At 35.6% G+C, this 16,155-nt stretch overlaps 1 protein-coding gene across 1 annotated transcript in view; it reads left to right on the top strand.

Moving 5' to 3' along the window:
- Positions 1-1,165: 1,165 nt before the first annotated feature.
- Positions 1,166-16,155, top strand: part of HAUS6 (HAUS augmin like complex subunit 6) — a 29,901-nt gene continuing 14,911 nt past the window's right edge. Inside the window, exons 1-8 of the mRNA XM_069474233.1 lie at positions 1,166-1,470; positions 4,850-4,945; positions 6,739-6,817; positions 7,511-7,643; positions 10,416-10,563; positions 11,629-11,694; positions 12,312-12,360; positions 14,770-14,940. Of these exons, the coding sequence (XP_069330334.1) occupies positions 1,343-1,470; positions 4,850-4,945; positions 6,739-6,817; positions 7,511-7,643; positions 10,416-10,563; positions 11,629-11,694; positions 12,312-12,360; positions 14,770-14,940 (870 nt within the window). The 5' untranslated portion in view covers positions 1,166-1,342. The remainder of the gene's footprint in view (positions 1,471-4,849; positions 4,946-6,738; positions 6,818-7,510; positions 7,644-10,415; positions 10,564-11,628; positions 11,695-12,311; positions 12,361-14,769; positions 14,941-16,155) is intronic.

The following is a 16,155-nucleotide window of genomic DNA, read 5'->3' as shown; positions in this document are numbered from 1 at the left end:
AGAGAGAGGGAATTAAGTGCCAAATCTTCTCAGAATGAGGTCCATCCAGTGACTCAGAGATCTTATGGATGACCTCCACAAGGAAGAGTTATGAGTGACAGCATTAACTTTAAAAGGACTGGTGGTTTTAGAGAGGCAAGAGGCAATAATTGCCAGAGTTGTCAATGAGAAATAAGTAGGATGCCCTACACTTCCTGGCCCTGTTATATATGGAGTTGGTTTTTTTCTTTTCTTTCTTTTTTTTTTTTTTTTTTGAGACAGAGTCTCAGTCTGTTGCCCGGGCTGCAGTGCCGTGGCGTCAGCCTAGCTCACAGCAACCTCAAACTCCTGGGCTCAAGCGATCCTCCTGCCTCAGCCTCCTGAGTAGCTGGGACTACAGGCATGTGCCACCATGCCCGGCTAATTTTTTCTATATATATTTTTAGTTGTCCAGCTCATTTCTTTCTATTTTTATTAGAGATGGGGGTCTCGCTCTGGCTCAGGCTGGTCTCGAACTCCTGAGCTCAAACGATCCACCCGCCTTGGCCTCTCAGAGTGCTAAGATTACAGGCGCGAGCCACCGCGTCCAGTCTGTAAATGGAGTTTGTAAGAGAAAACAGCCATCAATTGAACACTGCAGGGGGAAGCTGTATGCTTAGGAGAGAGAAAGATTTTAGTTAGAGGAAGAAGATGAAAGGATCATGCAGCATATGAAGGCATAGAGTATTTTGCCAATGATAGAACAGAGGCTCAGGGGACTTGGTTAGGGTCACACAGCTAGTTACAATAGCTGAGGATGGAACCCAGTGCTTTTTCCACTACACCGAACCACAGTACTCTACCGTTTTTATCTGACGTAACAAGTAGCATAAACAAGCAAAAGTACCCGCAACACTTACAGAACTGTGAGACCCGAGGGTCGCTGCCTGACAGCGGCACGCAAGCGCAGAAAAAGTCGTTAGCCGCGCAATGCACTGTGGGTCTTGTAGTTCCTAGGCTGGGCATGACGAGGAGGGACGGAGGGAAGGGCGCGTAGCATGGCGGGAGATATAGTCCTCCTGGAAGTCCCTCCTCCCTTGGATGCTTGGCGGCGCAGGCGCACATCGCTTTTCCTTAAGCGCGGGAGTCTCGGTTTGTGGTGGTTTCGTTTCGGCGGCTGTGGCCCTGCTACCGTTAGAGGCTCCATTTCCCGGAGACTTTACAGCTGTTTGAGGCGAAACGGCTCCAGGCAAGAGAGGAGCAGGCGGTGGCAATGGAGGGACCGCCACGACTTCAGGCTGCCCGTAGGGAGGGATCTTGAGGGCCCTCAGATTCTCTTGGGCGTGCTCTTTGTTTCCTTGCAGTCACTGTGGCTACCGCGAGTATGAGCTCTGCCTCGGTCACCTCTTTCGAGAAGGAGCATCTCTGGATGTGTCTACAGGCGCTCAACTTCGAGCCAGGCCCTGCGACCATTGCCTGCGGAAAGATCGTGCCTCACACGCATCTTGGAGTGTAAGGAGGCCGGGGGCAGGCGGGGCGAGAGAGTCCGAGCCGGGAGACGCGGGGTGACCCGCCCTTCTGCAGACCCCGCAGGTTGATTAATCAGAAATGCTTGAGCGATTACTGCGTGTCAGGCTGGAGCCACTGCTCCCAGTTGCTGCTAGCGTGGTGGCGAGGCAGTATCAGTTACGGAACAGTGCCGGAAGCGCTTTGCCGGGGAGTAGAATCTGTAGTCCGGGCAAAACTGGAGGGGCAGTTTAAGTAGGGGTGGTTAGTTGGTAGTGGAAGGGCATAGGAACCATTCGTGCAAGCGCCTTAAGGACTCAAGGGAGCCTTTGAAGGCGTTGTTTATTTATTTATTTATTTATTTTTGAGACAGTCTCTCGCTCTTTCGCCCTGGCCAAAGTGCCGTGGCATCAGCCTAGCTCACAGCAACCTCAAACTCTTGGGCTCAAGCAATCCTTCTGCCTCAGCCTCCCCGAGTAGCTGGGACTAGGGGCATGCGCCACCATGCCCGGCTAATTTTTCTATATATTTTTTACTTGTTCAGATAATTTCTTTCTATTTTTTTTAGTAGAGACCGGGGTCTCATTCTTGCTCGGGCTGCTCTGGAACTCCTGACCTTGAGCGATCCACCCGCCTCGGCCTCCCAGAGTGCTAGGATTACAGGGCTCAGCCACCTCGCCCGGCCATGAAGGCGTTGTTTAATTTTTGCTTTTTGAGTTAGGAAACTCAAAGATGGGGTCTCGCTCTTGCTCAGGCTGATCTCGAACTCCTGACCTCGAGCAGTCCTCCCGTCTCTGCCTCCCAGAGTGCTAGGATTACAGGCACTATGCCGGGCCGTACAATAAATTATTAACCGCAGTTTCCCTACTGCATTATTGAGCACAACTTATTCTGTCTAACTCTGTTTTTGTACCCATTAACCAATTTCTCGTCTCTCCTGCCCCTTCCCTTTCTAGCCTTCGGTAACTACCATTCTACTCTCTACCTCCATGAGAGCCACTTTTTTAGCCCCCACATGAGTGAGAACATGTGATATTTGTGTTTCTATGCCTGGTTTATTTCACTTAAGATAATGACTTGCAATTCCATCCATGTTGCTGCAAATGACAGGATTTAATCCTTTTTTAAGTCTAAATAATAGTCCGTTGTATATGTGTACCACATTTTTTAAAAAATCCATTCATCTGTTGATGGACACTTGGGTTGATTCTGTATCTTAGCTATTGTGAATAGTGCTGCAATAGACATGGGAGTACAGATATCTCCTTGATATACTGATTTGCTTTTTTTTTTTGGATATATACTCAGCAGTGGGATTGCTGGATCATATGGTAGTTCTATTTTTAGGCTTTTGAGGAGCCTTTATACGGTTTTCCATAATGACTATACTATTTTACATTCCTACCAAGAGTGTATGAGCATTCCCCTTTCTCCACAGTATCTACCATCAGGAAACAGATGTCTCCTTTAAAATGCTTGAAGTGTGAATGTGGCATCAAATTTACTTAAAACGTTATTTTTTATTCACTTATGTTTATATATGGTAAAATTCTTTTTGGTTTGTGGTACTATGAGTTTCTAGTTTCTGTGAGCATGCAGTTGTGTGACCACTTTTCTTAATAAAGTTAAACATACACTTTACATATGATCCAGCAATTCTATTCCAAGGTTTTGCTCAAAAGGATTGCATTTTGGAAAAATCATACGGTTGTATTACAGAGAATGGCTAGAGGGGAAAGAAGGATGTTATCTAGGTCTGAACTAAGGGTTGCAGTGGAAATAAAAAGAAGAGGCGATTCATTCATTTGTTAATTCAACAAATACTTATTAAACCAGTATTGGACAGTATGTAGTGGTGAACAGAATAGAGATAAACTTTTCCCTTATAGAATTTTAGTTTAGTGGGTGAACACATCTTCAACAAATAATCTTATTATAAATTATAATAATTGTCAAAGAGAAGAGAACCAAGTACTAAGTGAAAAAATAACTGGTTTAAGAGATGGTAATGAGATAGGATGGATGGAACTTCATTGGTGTTCCTTGAGACATTCCAAGGACAAGGGAGTTGTTTGACATATAAATAGGCATGGGAATTTAAGAGAATAATAAAGCTAAGTTAAAAGTTTACTTGATTTGATTCCTTGGAAATAAATTTGATGCCTTGCCTTTTATGTTAACTCTTGATTCCTTTTAAGCTGTGTGTCATTCCTTATAGGATTTAATGGGTTTTTTGTTTTTGTTTCACATTGTGTGTGCTTTTTTGTTATTTGTTTTTCTGTGCTTTGTCTTGATTAATTAGAGTAATTGGAACAATAAAAACTCTTAAGGGATTTGCTAGAATTACATTATAAGGATGGTTCTGGGAATAAAATCTAGCAGTAAAAACCTTGGACTGTGGGGTCAGGTGACATATTTCAAATTAGTGCTTTTCCACTTTCTGGTTATGTGATTTTGGGCAAATTATCTAACTTCTTTTTATTTTAAGTTTCCTCATCTGTATAATGAGGATAATCAAACTACTATCTAGGCCGGGCTCGGTGGCTCACACCGGTAATCCTAGCACTCTGGGAGGCAAAGGCGGGTGGATCCTTTGCGCTCAGGACTTTGAGACCAGCCTGAGCAGGAGTGAGACCCTGTCTCTACTAAAAATAGAAAGAAATTATAGGGACAACTAAAAATATATATGGAAAAAATTAGCCGGGCATGGTGGTGCATGTCTGTAGTCCCAGCTACTTGGGAGGCTGAGACAGGAGGATCTCTTGAGCCCAGGAGTTTGAGATTGCTGTGAGATAGGTTGATGCCACAGCACTCTAGCCTGGGCAACAGTGAGACTCTGTCTCAAAGAAAAAAAAAACAACAAAAAACTACTATCTAGTGTCATTAGGATTAAATAAACCATATTAAAGAGGATAACATAGCATTTAACCTCATACAGTGAAGATTAGATGAGCTTGCTGCCTATAAAAGGCTTAAAATAATGCTTGGAAAATAAACTTTCAATAAATGTTAGCTATTTTAATTGCTATTCAGTAAATGTTGGTCGATACCATCATCATCATCATATCATGATGGTTCTCTGTCTGTCTAATTAGGTTTTCTTTTCCTTCCTATTAAATGTTTTCATTGCAATAAAGCAAGTTCTGCCAGTTTTCTTCTCTTGGATATGTATTTTCAAAATCAGAAAATAAAAGCTTATCATATGTTTTTTAATTGGCTATATAATATACTTGAATGAGAAAAAATAATTTGCCTGGATCTCTTGAAGGGAATGAAAAAATACTACTTTGTGTCAAATTCTCACATAGTTTTGTTGATATTTAGTTAAATAACCATTTTCCTTTCCTTTTTCTTATCTTTCTTATATTATGATTTTAATCACTAGCAACATGTTTGACAAGGTGAACCGTGATGCCTTTCATATAGTTTCTTATTTTTTGTTTCAAACTCTGGACCAGTCTCTCACCAAAGAAGTTTTCAAGTAAGGAAAAGCTATTTCATTTTCTTAAGTAGTTATTCTCAAATTTGAAATGGACTGTGCCTTGATGTAAGCCAGAATTGCAACTTGGCCTTTGAGTATTGTTTTAAATTGATGTTATATAATTTAGTCTCTACCATAAAATGAATCTTACAAATATACTACCTAACCTATATAAATCTGGGTGACTTTTCTTTGTAACATATCTTAAAATCATTGTGTATTTTATTGGTAATATACGTTTTGTTTCATAAAATTGGTTCCTTACATTCTCCATGGTCTTAATTATTAGGCAAAACACTTAACTGATATCATTCTGTATATATACTCAATTTTGCCCTACTTGTTAAATTTTACAGTTGTCTGTAAATCCTTAGTTTTTTCCAATGAAATACATATATCTATATTTAGCTATCTCTATATATAAAAGTGTCAATTGCTGTAGGCAAAAATTATTTCTATTAAATTTAGCCTATTGTTATATGGTATTGAATATTAAATAGTTTAAGAAGGAGATAAAAATATATGAATACCCACTAGTCTTGGTTCTAAGTTATTTTGCATGTGATTTAGGGTTCTTTTGTCTGAAAGTGTTCACATTTATTTTGATATTTATATTGTGCCATCAGCCTTTTATATAGAAAAGCAACAAGTAAATCTATTGTTTAGGGCATTACTTTCATTTTTTTTTATTTTTAAGACTAGTCAAGTGCGGTAGCAAGTAAGGAGGAAGGAGTCAAACAAGGAGTTCGATCTGTAACTGACTGTGAACAATAAATTGAGATAACTCACTGTCTTTGGACCAGCTTAATTTTATTTTTGATGATTTATTCTTAATATTTTGCCTTTATTTAAAGTTATGAGTGCCCAGGAAAACAGGTATATTTGGAACATTTTTTTGGAAATCCCTATTATTAGGGAATAGGGCTTCCTCTGTCCAAATAAAAATAGATTTTTTTATTTTTTTCCCTGCTTATAAGCAATATGGCTCATTTTAAGTAATTCAGAAAATACAGAAAAATGTAAAGAAGGAAGTATAAATCATTTGTAAACCCACCAACCAGAGAGTATCACTGGTGACATTCTTGCCTTTTAGTCTTTTTTTTTTTTTTTGCTATGCATACTTAATTTTTTCTAGGAATATTGTACACATATTATGGAAATATAAAAAGCATGAGGCCTTAATATTATGCCTCAGAATAAAAATTTGAGCAAAGCTGATTATCAGGGAAAAGAAATGGGTAAATGTTAAAGTCTAATATTTTTGACCAAAGCTGAAACAAAACTTTTCATGTTTTTGTATCTTGTTGTTTAGCTACAAAACAGAAGCACCCACAGACATGGGTTATCTCTAAGAGTCATACTCTGTCATGTCATTCTTTCCTTATCTATTCATCATATTATGTCCATTTATGTTTCTCTCTTGCAAGATTCTATTTTTTTTAGGCTTAATTTTATAATTTATGCCATCTTTTTGCATTAGTCCAGTGTATCCATTGAGAGTGTTGACTTTTCTTTAGCTGATTTTTCATTAATTTTAATAGCTATTCATTCCTTCATATAGTATATGTTTTCATTAGTTATTTGCACTAGACTGAACTCAATTCTATAGATATTTATGAAGAAAAAGATACAGTTTCTCACAGGTTAGTGTCTCTCTAGGTGAAATCTGAGAATGTTTGCTTTAATTCATTTAGCTTTAATATATCTAGTATAAGAAATAAGTTTGATATTTTAAAAAATTTGTGGAATTTGGTTTTTTTGGGGTTCATAATTCTAATGCTTTTATTTTTAAGATTTTGTTGGCCTCCGTTTGACCCAAAAAGTGACACTGAGTTCCGGAAACATTGCTGTGAATGGTTAAAAAGGATTTCTGTACGTATTCTTTTTTTGAAAGATGTACACTGTAAGATGTTAAAAACTGCATTAATTTTTTAGAGGTGAAATTTTTTTAATGCTTTTATGCTAACAATACAAGCAAGGAAACATTAGTTAGAATAATTATTTTTATGGTTTTTGATTGGGATTCTAGAAATTTCTAAGAAACCAGCTTTGCTGGCTAGGTGCACAGGAAATAGGTTTTAGAGTTCCTGGGGGTTTTTATCACAGTTTTCATTTAAATAAAACTTTTCTGACCATAGGTTATTTTAGCTTGTTTCCCACTATCAATAATTGTGGCTTTATTATTATAATTATTTTTTGTGACCAAGTCCACCTAGTGTTTAGAAAAACAAAAAAATTCAACTTGTGATCCAAACAGAATAATCCTAATCAAGTCCTTTAATGCTTCAAAAATAGTCTGATATAAATAGGGAGTGGGCTGGGGCTGGTGGCTCGCCAAAACTTCACGTCTTTGGACTGCTTCCTCTTTGCTACGGAATGGGACATGTCCAAGCTATGTGCTACAAAGAAGCACTGGTGAGCTGTCACCACCCATCGGTGGGTGCTCACGTACATGCATGTCGTCTACTGCAAGATTGTCATGTCCTTTAAAAAAAAAGGTATGATATAAATATAAGAGTTGTTGTTGGTAAGATCATCAAATCATTTTATCTCTTTTCTCCATAGGCTGAATATGGAAGTAGCTTTCCTCAAGTTGTTGGTTCACTATTTCTTTCTCCTGGTGGTCCTAAGTTTATTCATCTGATGTATCATTTTGCAAGATTTGTTGCAATACAATATATTAAAACCAATTCTAAAAGTAAGTTAAACTAATAGGATTTTTTTGGTTTGATTCTTAAATTTTTATAGTTCCGTATGATTTTTAAATCATGAAGAGATTTTAATAAACAAGGTAAGTTAAAACATTAATGTACCTCAAAAAGCAAGTAGTTAATATTCTGCTTGAACTGTAGCTTGAAAGTTTCTCATAATGAACTAAAGTTACTTTTTATATTATTATATTATGTTCTAGTACAGGGGTTGAGAAGCAATTTCTGTATAAGGCCAGATAGTAAATATTTTAGAATATTTGGACCACATATAAGGTCTCTGTTACATAATCCTCTTTTTTTTTTTTTTATTTTTACAATCCTTTAAAAATGTAGAAACTATTCCTGCCTCGCTAGACTCACAAAAATAGTCAGTGGGCCAAATTAGACCTGTAGGTTATGGTTGGCCTCTAATACATTGTGTTAAATGCTGTGTTGAATGTGTTTGAGATTTATTTTGGTTACTGGCAATGTATTGGAAATTTCTGTATTAAAAAGGTTTGATTTATTAATTCATAGAAACAAAAATTGAATTTTCAAAGCTAATATTTAAAAGAATGCTATTTGTAGTTTATTAAGTATGCTATTCTATTTAATTGGTTTTTGCTCATAAAACATGGAAAGGAAAATGACAGAGAAGTTGAAATACTCCTGAGACAATGATTGTTGACATTTTGGTTTAGTTCCTTTTAGTTTTTTTTTTTTTTTGGTACATATAATATATATCCTTATGGATCAAAAATGAAAAAGTGAAAAGTCTATCTTCCCCCTCTGTTCTCTACCTCATTTCTCTTTCTAGAAGCAACATCATAATCAATAATACAAGCAAATATAAGTATATATTCTTTTTTAAAACAATCATAAATGGTAATGTAAATCTGGTTTGAATCCTTTTTCACTTAACAGTGTATCTTGGAGATCATCTCTTAACAGTTCACAGAGCTTCCTTGTTCTGGTTCTTTCTCTTTAGAACTGCATAATATTACATTGAATGGATGTACCCTAATTTTTTATTTATTTATTATTTTTTTTAGAGACAAGGTCTCACTCTGTTGCACACCACCATACCCGTCTAATTTTTAAATTTTTTGGTAAGATGGGGGTCTTGCAATGTTACCCAGGTTGGTCTTGAATGCCTGACCTCAAGCAGTTTTTCTGCCTTGGCCTCCCAAAGCACACTAGGATTACAAGCCTGAGCCACCGTGCTCAGCCCATAATTTATTTAATCAGTCTTGTGTTGACAGACATTTGGCTTATTTTCCTAATCTTTTGCTATAGAAACAATGCTACAGTACAAATTTTATACATACATCAATTTGTATATATTCAGTATGTGTGTGTGTACATATATATATCCTGAAAGATGGTTTGCTTGGTCAAAGGAGCTATGCATTTGTAATTTGCTAGTTATTACCAGATGATTTTTTGTAGGGGTTGGACAATTTATACTTTCATCACCAGTGTATGGAGAGTGTTTATTTTCCCAAAGGCTGATCAACATAGTATGTGATGAGATATTTTTATCTTTTCAATCTCATAGTTAAAATGGAATCTCAGTGTAATTTCAATTTGTATCTCTTATTATTAGTGAGGTTGAAAATTGTTTCATATGTTTAAGAGCAATTTGTACTCTTTTTGTACTCTGGTCATTACCTTTTGTCCATTTTTCTCTTAAGTTACTGGTCTTTTTCATTTATAGGGGCTCTTATTTATTCTTTCTCTGTGATATGATATAAAACGTTTTCTTCCAGTTTATCTTCTATGTATGATTTTTAAAAACATGCATGTGATCATGCTTTATAAACATTTGCATATGTAAAATTTAATGTTAACATAAGGATTTTTTCAGTTCCTCTATTAGTAGATGATCTGCCCCAAATACATGGAACCCAAACTATTTTATATGAAATATGTGTGTTTGGATTTAACAAGGGTTTATTGTGTATAATCCTTTTAAGTATGGATTTTTCTATTTTTGATTTAAAGCAATTACAGTCAACATGTTTAATCTGTAAGTGACTTCAAAATTCAGTGAACTCATTTCCTGTTAAATATTGAGGTTTCTTTGGGGTAACATTAGGACCTGAATAAGCAATGTTAAGTGCAGTGTGGTGTCCCTAATTTCCAGATTTACCCATATTTTTATTATGTTGAGCCATGTTAAAGTAGAGTTTATTACGTTTTTTATAGGTAAAAACCTGGACTCAAATGTTTACATGGATTGTTCTCAGGGTCTACTTTGGTGATTAGTTACATAGCCAAGAATTGCTTGAGAAATGGAGAATGGTTTTATTTGGTTGTCCTGTCCTGTTGGTCTTACTGTGAGGAAGAGTAAGCTGATGGCAGCAATGGAGGTGATGTGATCTCACCTCCTCTCTTTGAATTGACTTTCTTCATTTCTTCATTTCTTCATTGACTTGTTGTTAAAAGATTCTGTTAGGAAACATAGTAGCTCATGTGTAACAATGTATTTGTTCATGGATATCTCAAATTATAATAATAAGAATTATTTTGGGCAGATGTGCTCTGGAAATTTTTAATTATGTAAAACAACTCAACTTTAGATAGCCTTTTTTAGTTGCCCACTTTAAAAAAGGTCATTTTGCTTTTGTTAACATTAGTTGTATCTTTTTATGTATGTGGCATACTAGCTTTTAAGGAGTTGTTATTTGATGTTAATTTCTTAAAATAAAAATTCGACATTTTTGGTAATTATTAGCTTTTAAGTCTGTTTTCTCTGATCTTATTTGTGTTCCATGTAGATTCTTCTCGACGTTTTACAGAGGCATTTAATGTAAAGCCACAAGATTGGCACAAGTGCCTTGCCAGGTGCCATGTAGCACGTAACAGAGTTTTACAAATTTTGCAGAGAGAAGATTATGTTATCCAAAAATTTCAGGAATATGTACAGTAAGTAATACTTTGATAGTTAGAAAATAATACCTTTCTTTTTGAACAAATGTCATCAATATAACTTCAGTAGAAATAATCCATACCTACCTTACAAGACTTCCTCTAAGATCTTTCCATTTTAAAGCCAGATAATTTCTGAATAAAATATTTTAAAACTTTAGACATACTGTCAAGTTAAGTTTAGAGAAAAGGAAAAGATGACTTTAGTTCAGAAAATTCAATTTTCATATGTGCTTTTTCTTTTTTTATATGGAAAATATATTTTTAAGCTATGATTGTACTGTTCATTCTATTTTGTATCTTTTTAAATCTTTTTTAAATTAAAAAAATTTAATCTTTTAAAATAAATCTTTATCTTGATATTTCATTCTATAATTTTTTCCATATTGCTATAGTGTGTTACTTTAAATGTCTATTTAATAGACTGTTGAGTAGATATTGCATTAAATAGGTATTCCTTCAAGTAGGTATTCCATTATTTTTTTAACCATTTTATACTATTATATATTTATGTTCATCTATTCAGCAAACTTTTTTTGGAGTTTATTCTATGTGCTAGATATTGTTTAGGCACAGTTGCTACAGTATTAAATAAGACAGGCAAGGTTTTTACTCTCATAGAATAGGTTGTGTCTAACTTTTTAGTTATAAACTACAGTAGAATAACTTTGTAAATGCTTTGTGATCTGTTACTAAAGCTACGGAATCCTTTGAAATTACCTTAAAAATGACATGTTGTCTTACTTATAGATAACATTTAAATTCACCCCCTAGGTATGTGAGACAGGTATAATAGAGTAGTCTTACTGACCTCCATCATTCTGTTCAGAGAAGAAGTTAGAGAATATACTAGCCTAGAAGTCCTAGTCCATCTCAGTAGCAGCCTGTATGTTAGATCACTTGTGTGACTGTTAAAGGGACTCTATAGTCTGTTAGCTAGCTGTTGGGTGACCCTAGAGGCCTTGAGCAAAAATATGAAAAGGGAAAATATCATAGTGGGCTATACTATTAATAGTTAATTATAATGGAATTATAGTTGTCATTTTGTATGTTTTCTTGCAGATTATCAGTTAAGCAAGTACGAAGTTCAAGGTCTGAATATATAGGACTGCAAAATCAAACAAAAACGTAAGTGACTTTAGAGCTGGGAGATGCCTTAGATATTAGTTTAGCTCTTGCATTTTATAGTTGAGGAAAAAGAGAGTCCCAGAAACATAAAATAATACAACTATGGCCAGATTATGATAGGACTAGAGCATAGTTATGACTCCTTCAGTTCTCCTTCTAATAAATTATTATTGCTTTGATCTTAAATTGCTTTTTTTTTTTTTTTTTTGAGACAGTGTCTCACTCTGTTGTCCAGCCTAGAGTACAATGGCATCATCATAGCTCACTGCAGCATCAAACTCCTGGGTTGAAGCAATCCTCCTGCCTCAGCCTCCCAGGTAGCTGAGACCTTAGACATGTACCACCATGCCTGGCTTACTTTTAAATTTTTTGTAGAGATGGGCTCTCACTACATTGCCCAGGCTGGTCTTGAACTCCTGGGCTCAAGAGGTCCTTCCTCCTCAGCCTCCCAAAGTATGAGGATTATAGGCATGAGCCACCATGGCTGGCCTTAAATTTTATTTTTGTGTTTAATAGGAATGGTTGTTAGTGAGTGGGTTTGCAGACAAATTAGCTCTTGGATGTTAAATCACCATGTAATTTTCTTATGATTAATTAGATTATTTAATTTTTACTAGAGAGGGACCCCGTGATGACCAAAGTAATATACAAGAGAAAACTCAAAAGGTGAGACAACTTTTGGATGGAAAAATTTAATCTTTCTTGCTTTTGTGATATGCAGTGTTTTTTCTCAATCAGTGTGACTCTTACAGTCTATTTGCCATTTCTTTTTGTAGTACTATTACTTCCCCCCCATTCATCATAGGTTATCTATATCTATAGATATTAACAGGGTGTCTCTAGGATATTTGAATATAATAGAAAAATTAGCTTATAATTTATAAGATTAAGCATATACAAAAATAGTTTTAAATATGATTAATTTAAAATTCTTCATGCCAGCATGAAAAGTTCCCCTTCATTGTAACTTAATCAGTGGCATTACTTTGTCTAAATAAAATATATTAACTGAAGAGAGATAGTAAGTATGGAAGAAAAATGAGGAATAAAATTGAGGCTAGTTTGAGAGAGAAATCTGGCAAATGTAAATGACCTGAGACCTCTAGAGGTTGGCTTTGATGTGGGAGAGGAGTGTTTTCTTAGGCTTTCTTTTTGTTTGGGTGAAATCTCTCTCAAGCTCTTTATTGTGATTCTGTCATCACCAAGCTGCTTTGAGTATTCATTTGGCTTTCCAGGCTCTTTTGCACTGGAAAAGGTAAGTGTCCTTTTTAGGAAATATTTTCATTCAGTGAATGTTTATTGATCACTTGCTATGTGTCAGGCATCTTCTAGGTATTAGGGCTACAGCAGTGAAGAAAATAGGCAAAGTCAGTTATTTCATGGAGCTTTCAATTTAGTGAATGGGAACATTCCTATTATTGAATGCAGTATCTCTGATTGTCAGTTTAATATGTTGGTGTGAAACCTGTTAAAGTTTTCACAACAGTCTCTCCTTAGTTGGGTTAATGTTCATTTTCCTTGAGTCTGGTCAACTTTGAGCCATTGACAAGATAAAATTCTAGACTTGAGAAATCTGGGAACCAGATCCTAGATGACTGTAAACTCATCAAGGAAATGCCATCCTGTGAGATCTCAAGACTGCCAGCCAATGAGTCTTCCTTTGGGGACAACTTTACATTGCCATGCAACACTTTGATTAGAGTTATTTAGTATCTTATTTGTATCATAGGAAGACATAGACATTAACATATATATAATTATCATGATTCCCACTCCCTCCCACTTTATAAATTCTACTGAAGCATAACATATATACAAAAAGTACACAAATCGTAAGTGTATAGCTTGACAGATTTTCACAAAGTAAACACACCCATGTAAACCAGTGTGCAGTTTAAGGGATAGAATATTAACCAACACTCCAGAATTCTCTTTGAATCTGTTTTCATTTACAACTGTTTTCATTTACAATGAAACCACTATCCTCACTTCTTACACTAAAGATTAGTTTTGCCTGTCTTTGAACTTTATATAATTGAGAGTATGTAAAATATGTTTTATATCTGACTTTGTCTCAGCATTGTTTGTGATATTTATCCATGCTGTTGTGTGTAGTTTTAGTGTATTTATTCTCATTGTTGTATAGTGTTCTATTTTATGAATATAGCACCAATATACTTTTTTAACTCTAGATGGACCTTTGCATTGTTTTCACTTTTTGACTATTACAAATAGGAATTCTATGGATTAAATAGGAATTCTATGGATATTTTTGTACGTGAATTTTAGTGAACATAGGTTAGTGTATGCCTAAGATTTTTGCTTTTAAAGAAGCACATTTTTTCACCTTTTAACTTCTGAAACCTGAGTTAAAATTGAGGCATAGTAGTATTTTTTCTATTAAAAATCTTCTTTTTTTTTTTTTTTTTTTGTTTGAGACCGACTCTCGCTCTGTCACCTGGGCTAGAGTGCAGTGGCACGATCACAGCTCACTGCAGCCCCAAACTCCTGGACTCAAGCCATCTCCTGCCTCAGCCTCCTGAGGAGCTGGGACTACAGATGCATGCCACCACGCTTGGCTAATTTTTTTATTTTGTGTAGAGATGGGGTCTTGTTATTGCTCAAGCTGGTCTCGAATTCCTCACCTCAGTGATCCTCCCACCTCTCCCTCCTAAGGTGCTAGGATTAGAAACATGAGCCATCAGGCCCAGCCTTAAAAATCTTTTTTATTATTTCTCCCTGAAAATATCTTCATTAGATTGATGGTATGTCAGAATATAGGAAATGCTAATTGTGTCTTAGTGGTATAAAATTTCTTAGATTTGTTTGAAAATCATAGTGAGCTAGATTCTCCTGATAAATTCTTTAGTTTTTAAAGCCCCTTTGGAAGTAGTATCAGTGAGTGCTTTTTTAAATTTAATAAATTATTAAAATACAGTTATTTTCTCACCAGAAATCATTCCAGGAATATTCCATTTATTACTTGGAGTGAACATATATTTATGTTTACATTTCTTTACTATATGCACAGATTATGTCTGGACTTGAATATTTTGTCTTTTTCTGTTTTGAAAGGTTCGGTCTTTGTGGGCTTCAGTGACGGAAAAACTCATGTTCTTGGAAAAAGAGAGAGAAGTTGTTAGTTCAGTTCTTAGTCTTGTTGACCAATATGCTTTAGATGGAACTAATGTTGTTATTAATATTCCAAGGCTCTTACTTGATGAAATTGAGAAACAAATGTGTCAGGTAAGAATTTGACATTAAGGAAGTTTTTGAGAAAACTTTCATGTAATTGTTTTATGTATTGTTTTTCTTGTAATATTTTTCTCCTACTTTCAGAATTTATTTTTGTGAGCATACCTAGTAAAGCCTTCATAAAGAGGGATACTGTTAAAGGTATATGTATTTATATGTATCAACTTTTATTAATTGTCCATACCTTATATAATGCTACATCATATAATGTAGAGAGTATGAGGTTTCCTAGTAAGAAGATGATTCTGTACTAGTTCTTTATAAATTCTCAAAGAGAACAACAATGATCTTCTGATTGCCAAATGTTCTTTTAAAAAGTCTCTATCATCTGTTTTCTCTTTTATCTTGATGCTGTAAGCATTTCTTTTAGTCTTTTCTTCCTTTGTGACCTCAATGTCTCTGCTTTTGTGGTCTTGCAGACTGCTATTCTCAGTTTTTTCCACTGGTTCCTTTTTCTCTATCTAACTTTTAAATGAAAGTATTTTCCATGGTTGTTTTAATGCCCTCTTTTTCTTTCTCTCATTACAAACTTATCTGTATTTTCTTACTAATTCTATGGTTTCAACAGCCAGTTTCTCCCCTTCAACCCAAACTCCATGTAATATTTTCTTTTCTTTTTTTTTTTTTTGAGACAGAGTCTCGTTCTGTTGCCCAGGCTAGAGTGCTGTGGCATCAGCCTAGCTCACAGCAACCTCAAACTCCTGGGCTCAAGCAATCCTTCTGCCTCAGCCTCCCGAGTAGCTGGGACTTCAGGCATGCACCACCATGCCCGGCTAATTTTTTCTATGTGTTTTTAGTTATCCAGCTAATTTCTTTCTATTTTTTTAGTAGAGACGGAGTCTCGCTCTTGCTCAGGCTGGTCTCAAATTTCTGAGCTCAAACAATCCACCCACCTTGGCTTCCCAAAGTGCTAGGTTTACAGGCGTGAGCCACCGCGCCTGGCCCCATGTAATATTTTCAATTGCTCATGGAATAATTCCATCTGGATAGTTTATTATTTTTTTTTAGTAAGCACAATTCATAAAGCATCTACTATATGGTAGGTACTGATTATAATGTAGGACATACAAAGATAAAATATTTTTGTGACTCTGAAGAGCTTTCACTTTATTTAGAGACAGAGTCTTGCTTTGTTGCCCAGGCTGGAATGCAGTGGCATGATCATGGGTTGCTGTACCCTTGATCTTCTGGGCTCAAGTGATCCTC

Source organism: Eulemur rufifrons, chromosome 7 (assembly GCF_041146395.1).
Source record: "Eulemur rufifrons isolate Redbay chromosome 7, OSU_ERuf_1, whole genome shotgun sequence".
Lineage (NCBI taxonomy): Eukaryota > Metazoa > Chordata > Mammalia > Primates > Lemuridae > Eulemur > Eulemur rufifrons.
The sequence above is the reverse complement of the archived record's forward strand: the minus strand, read 5'-3'. Positions and strand labels throughout refer to the sequence as shown.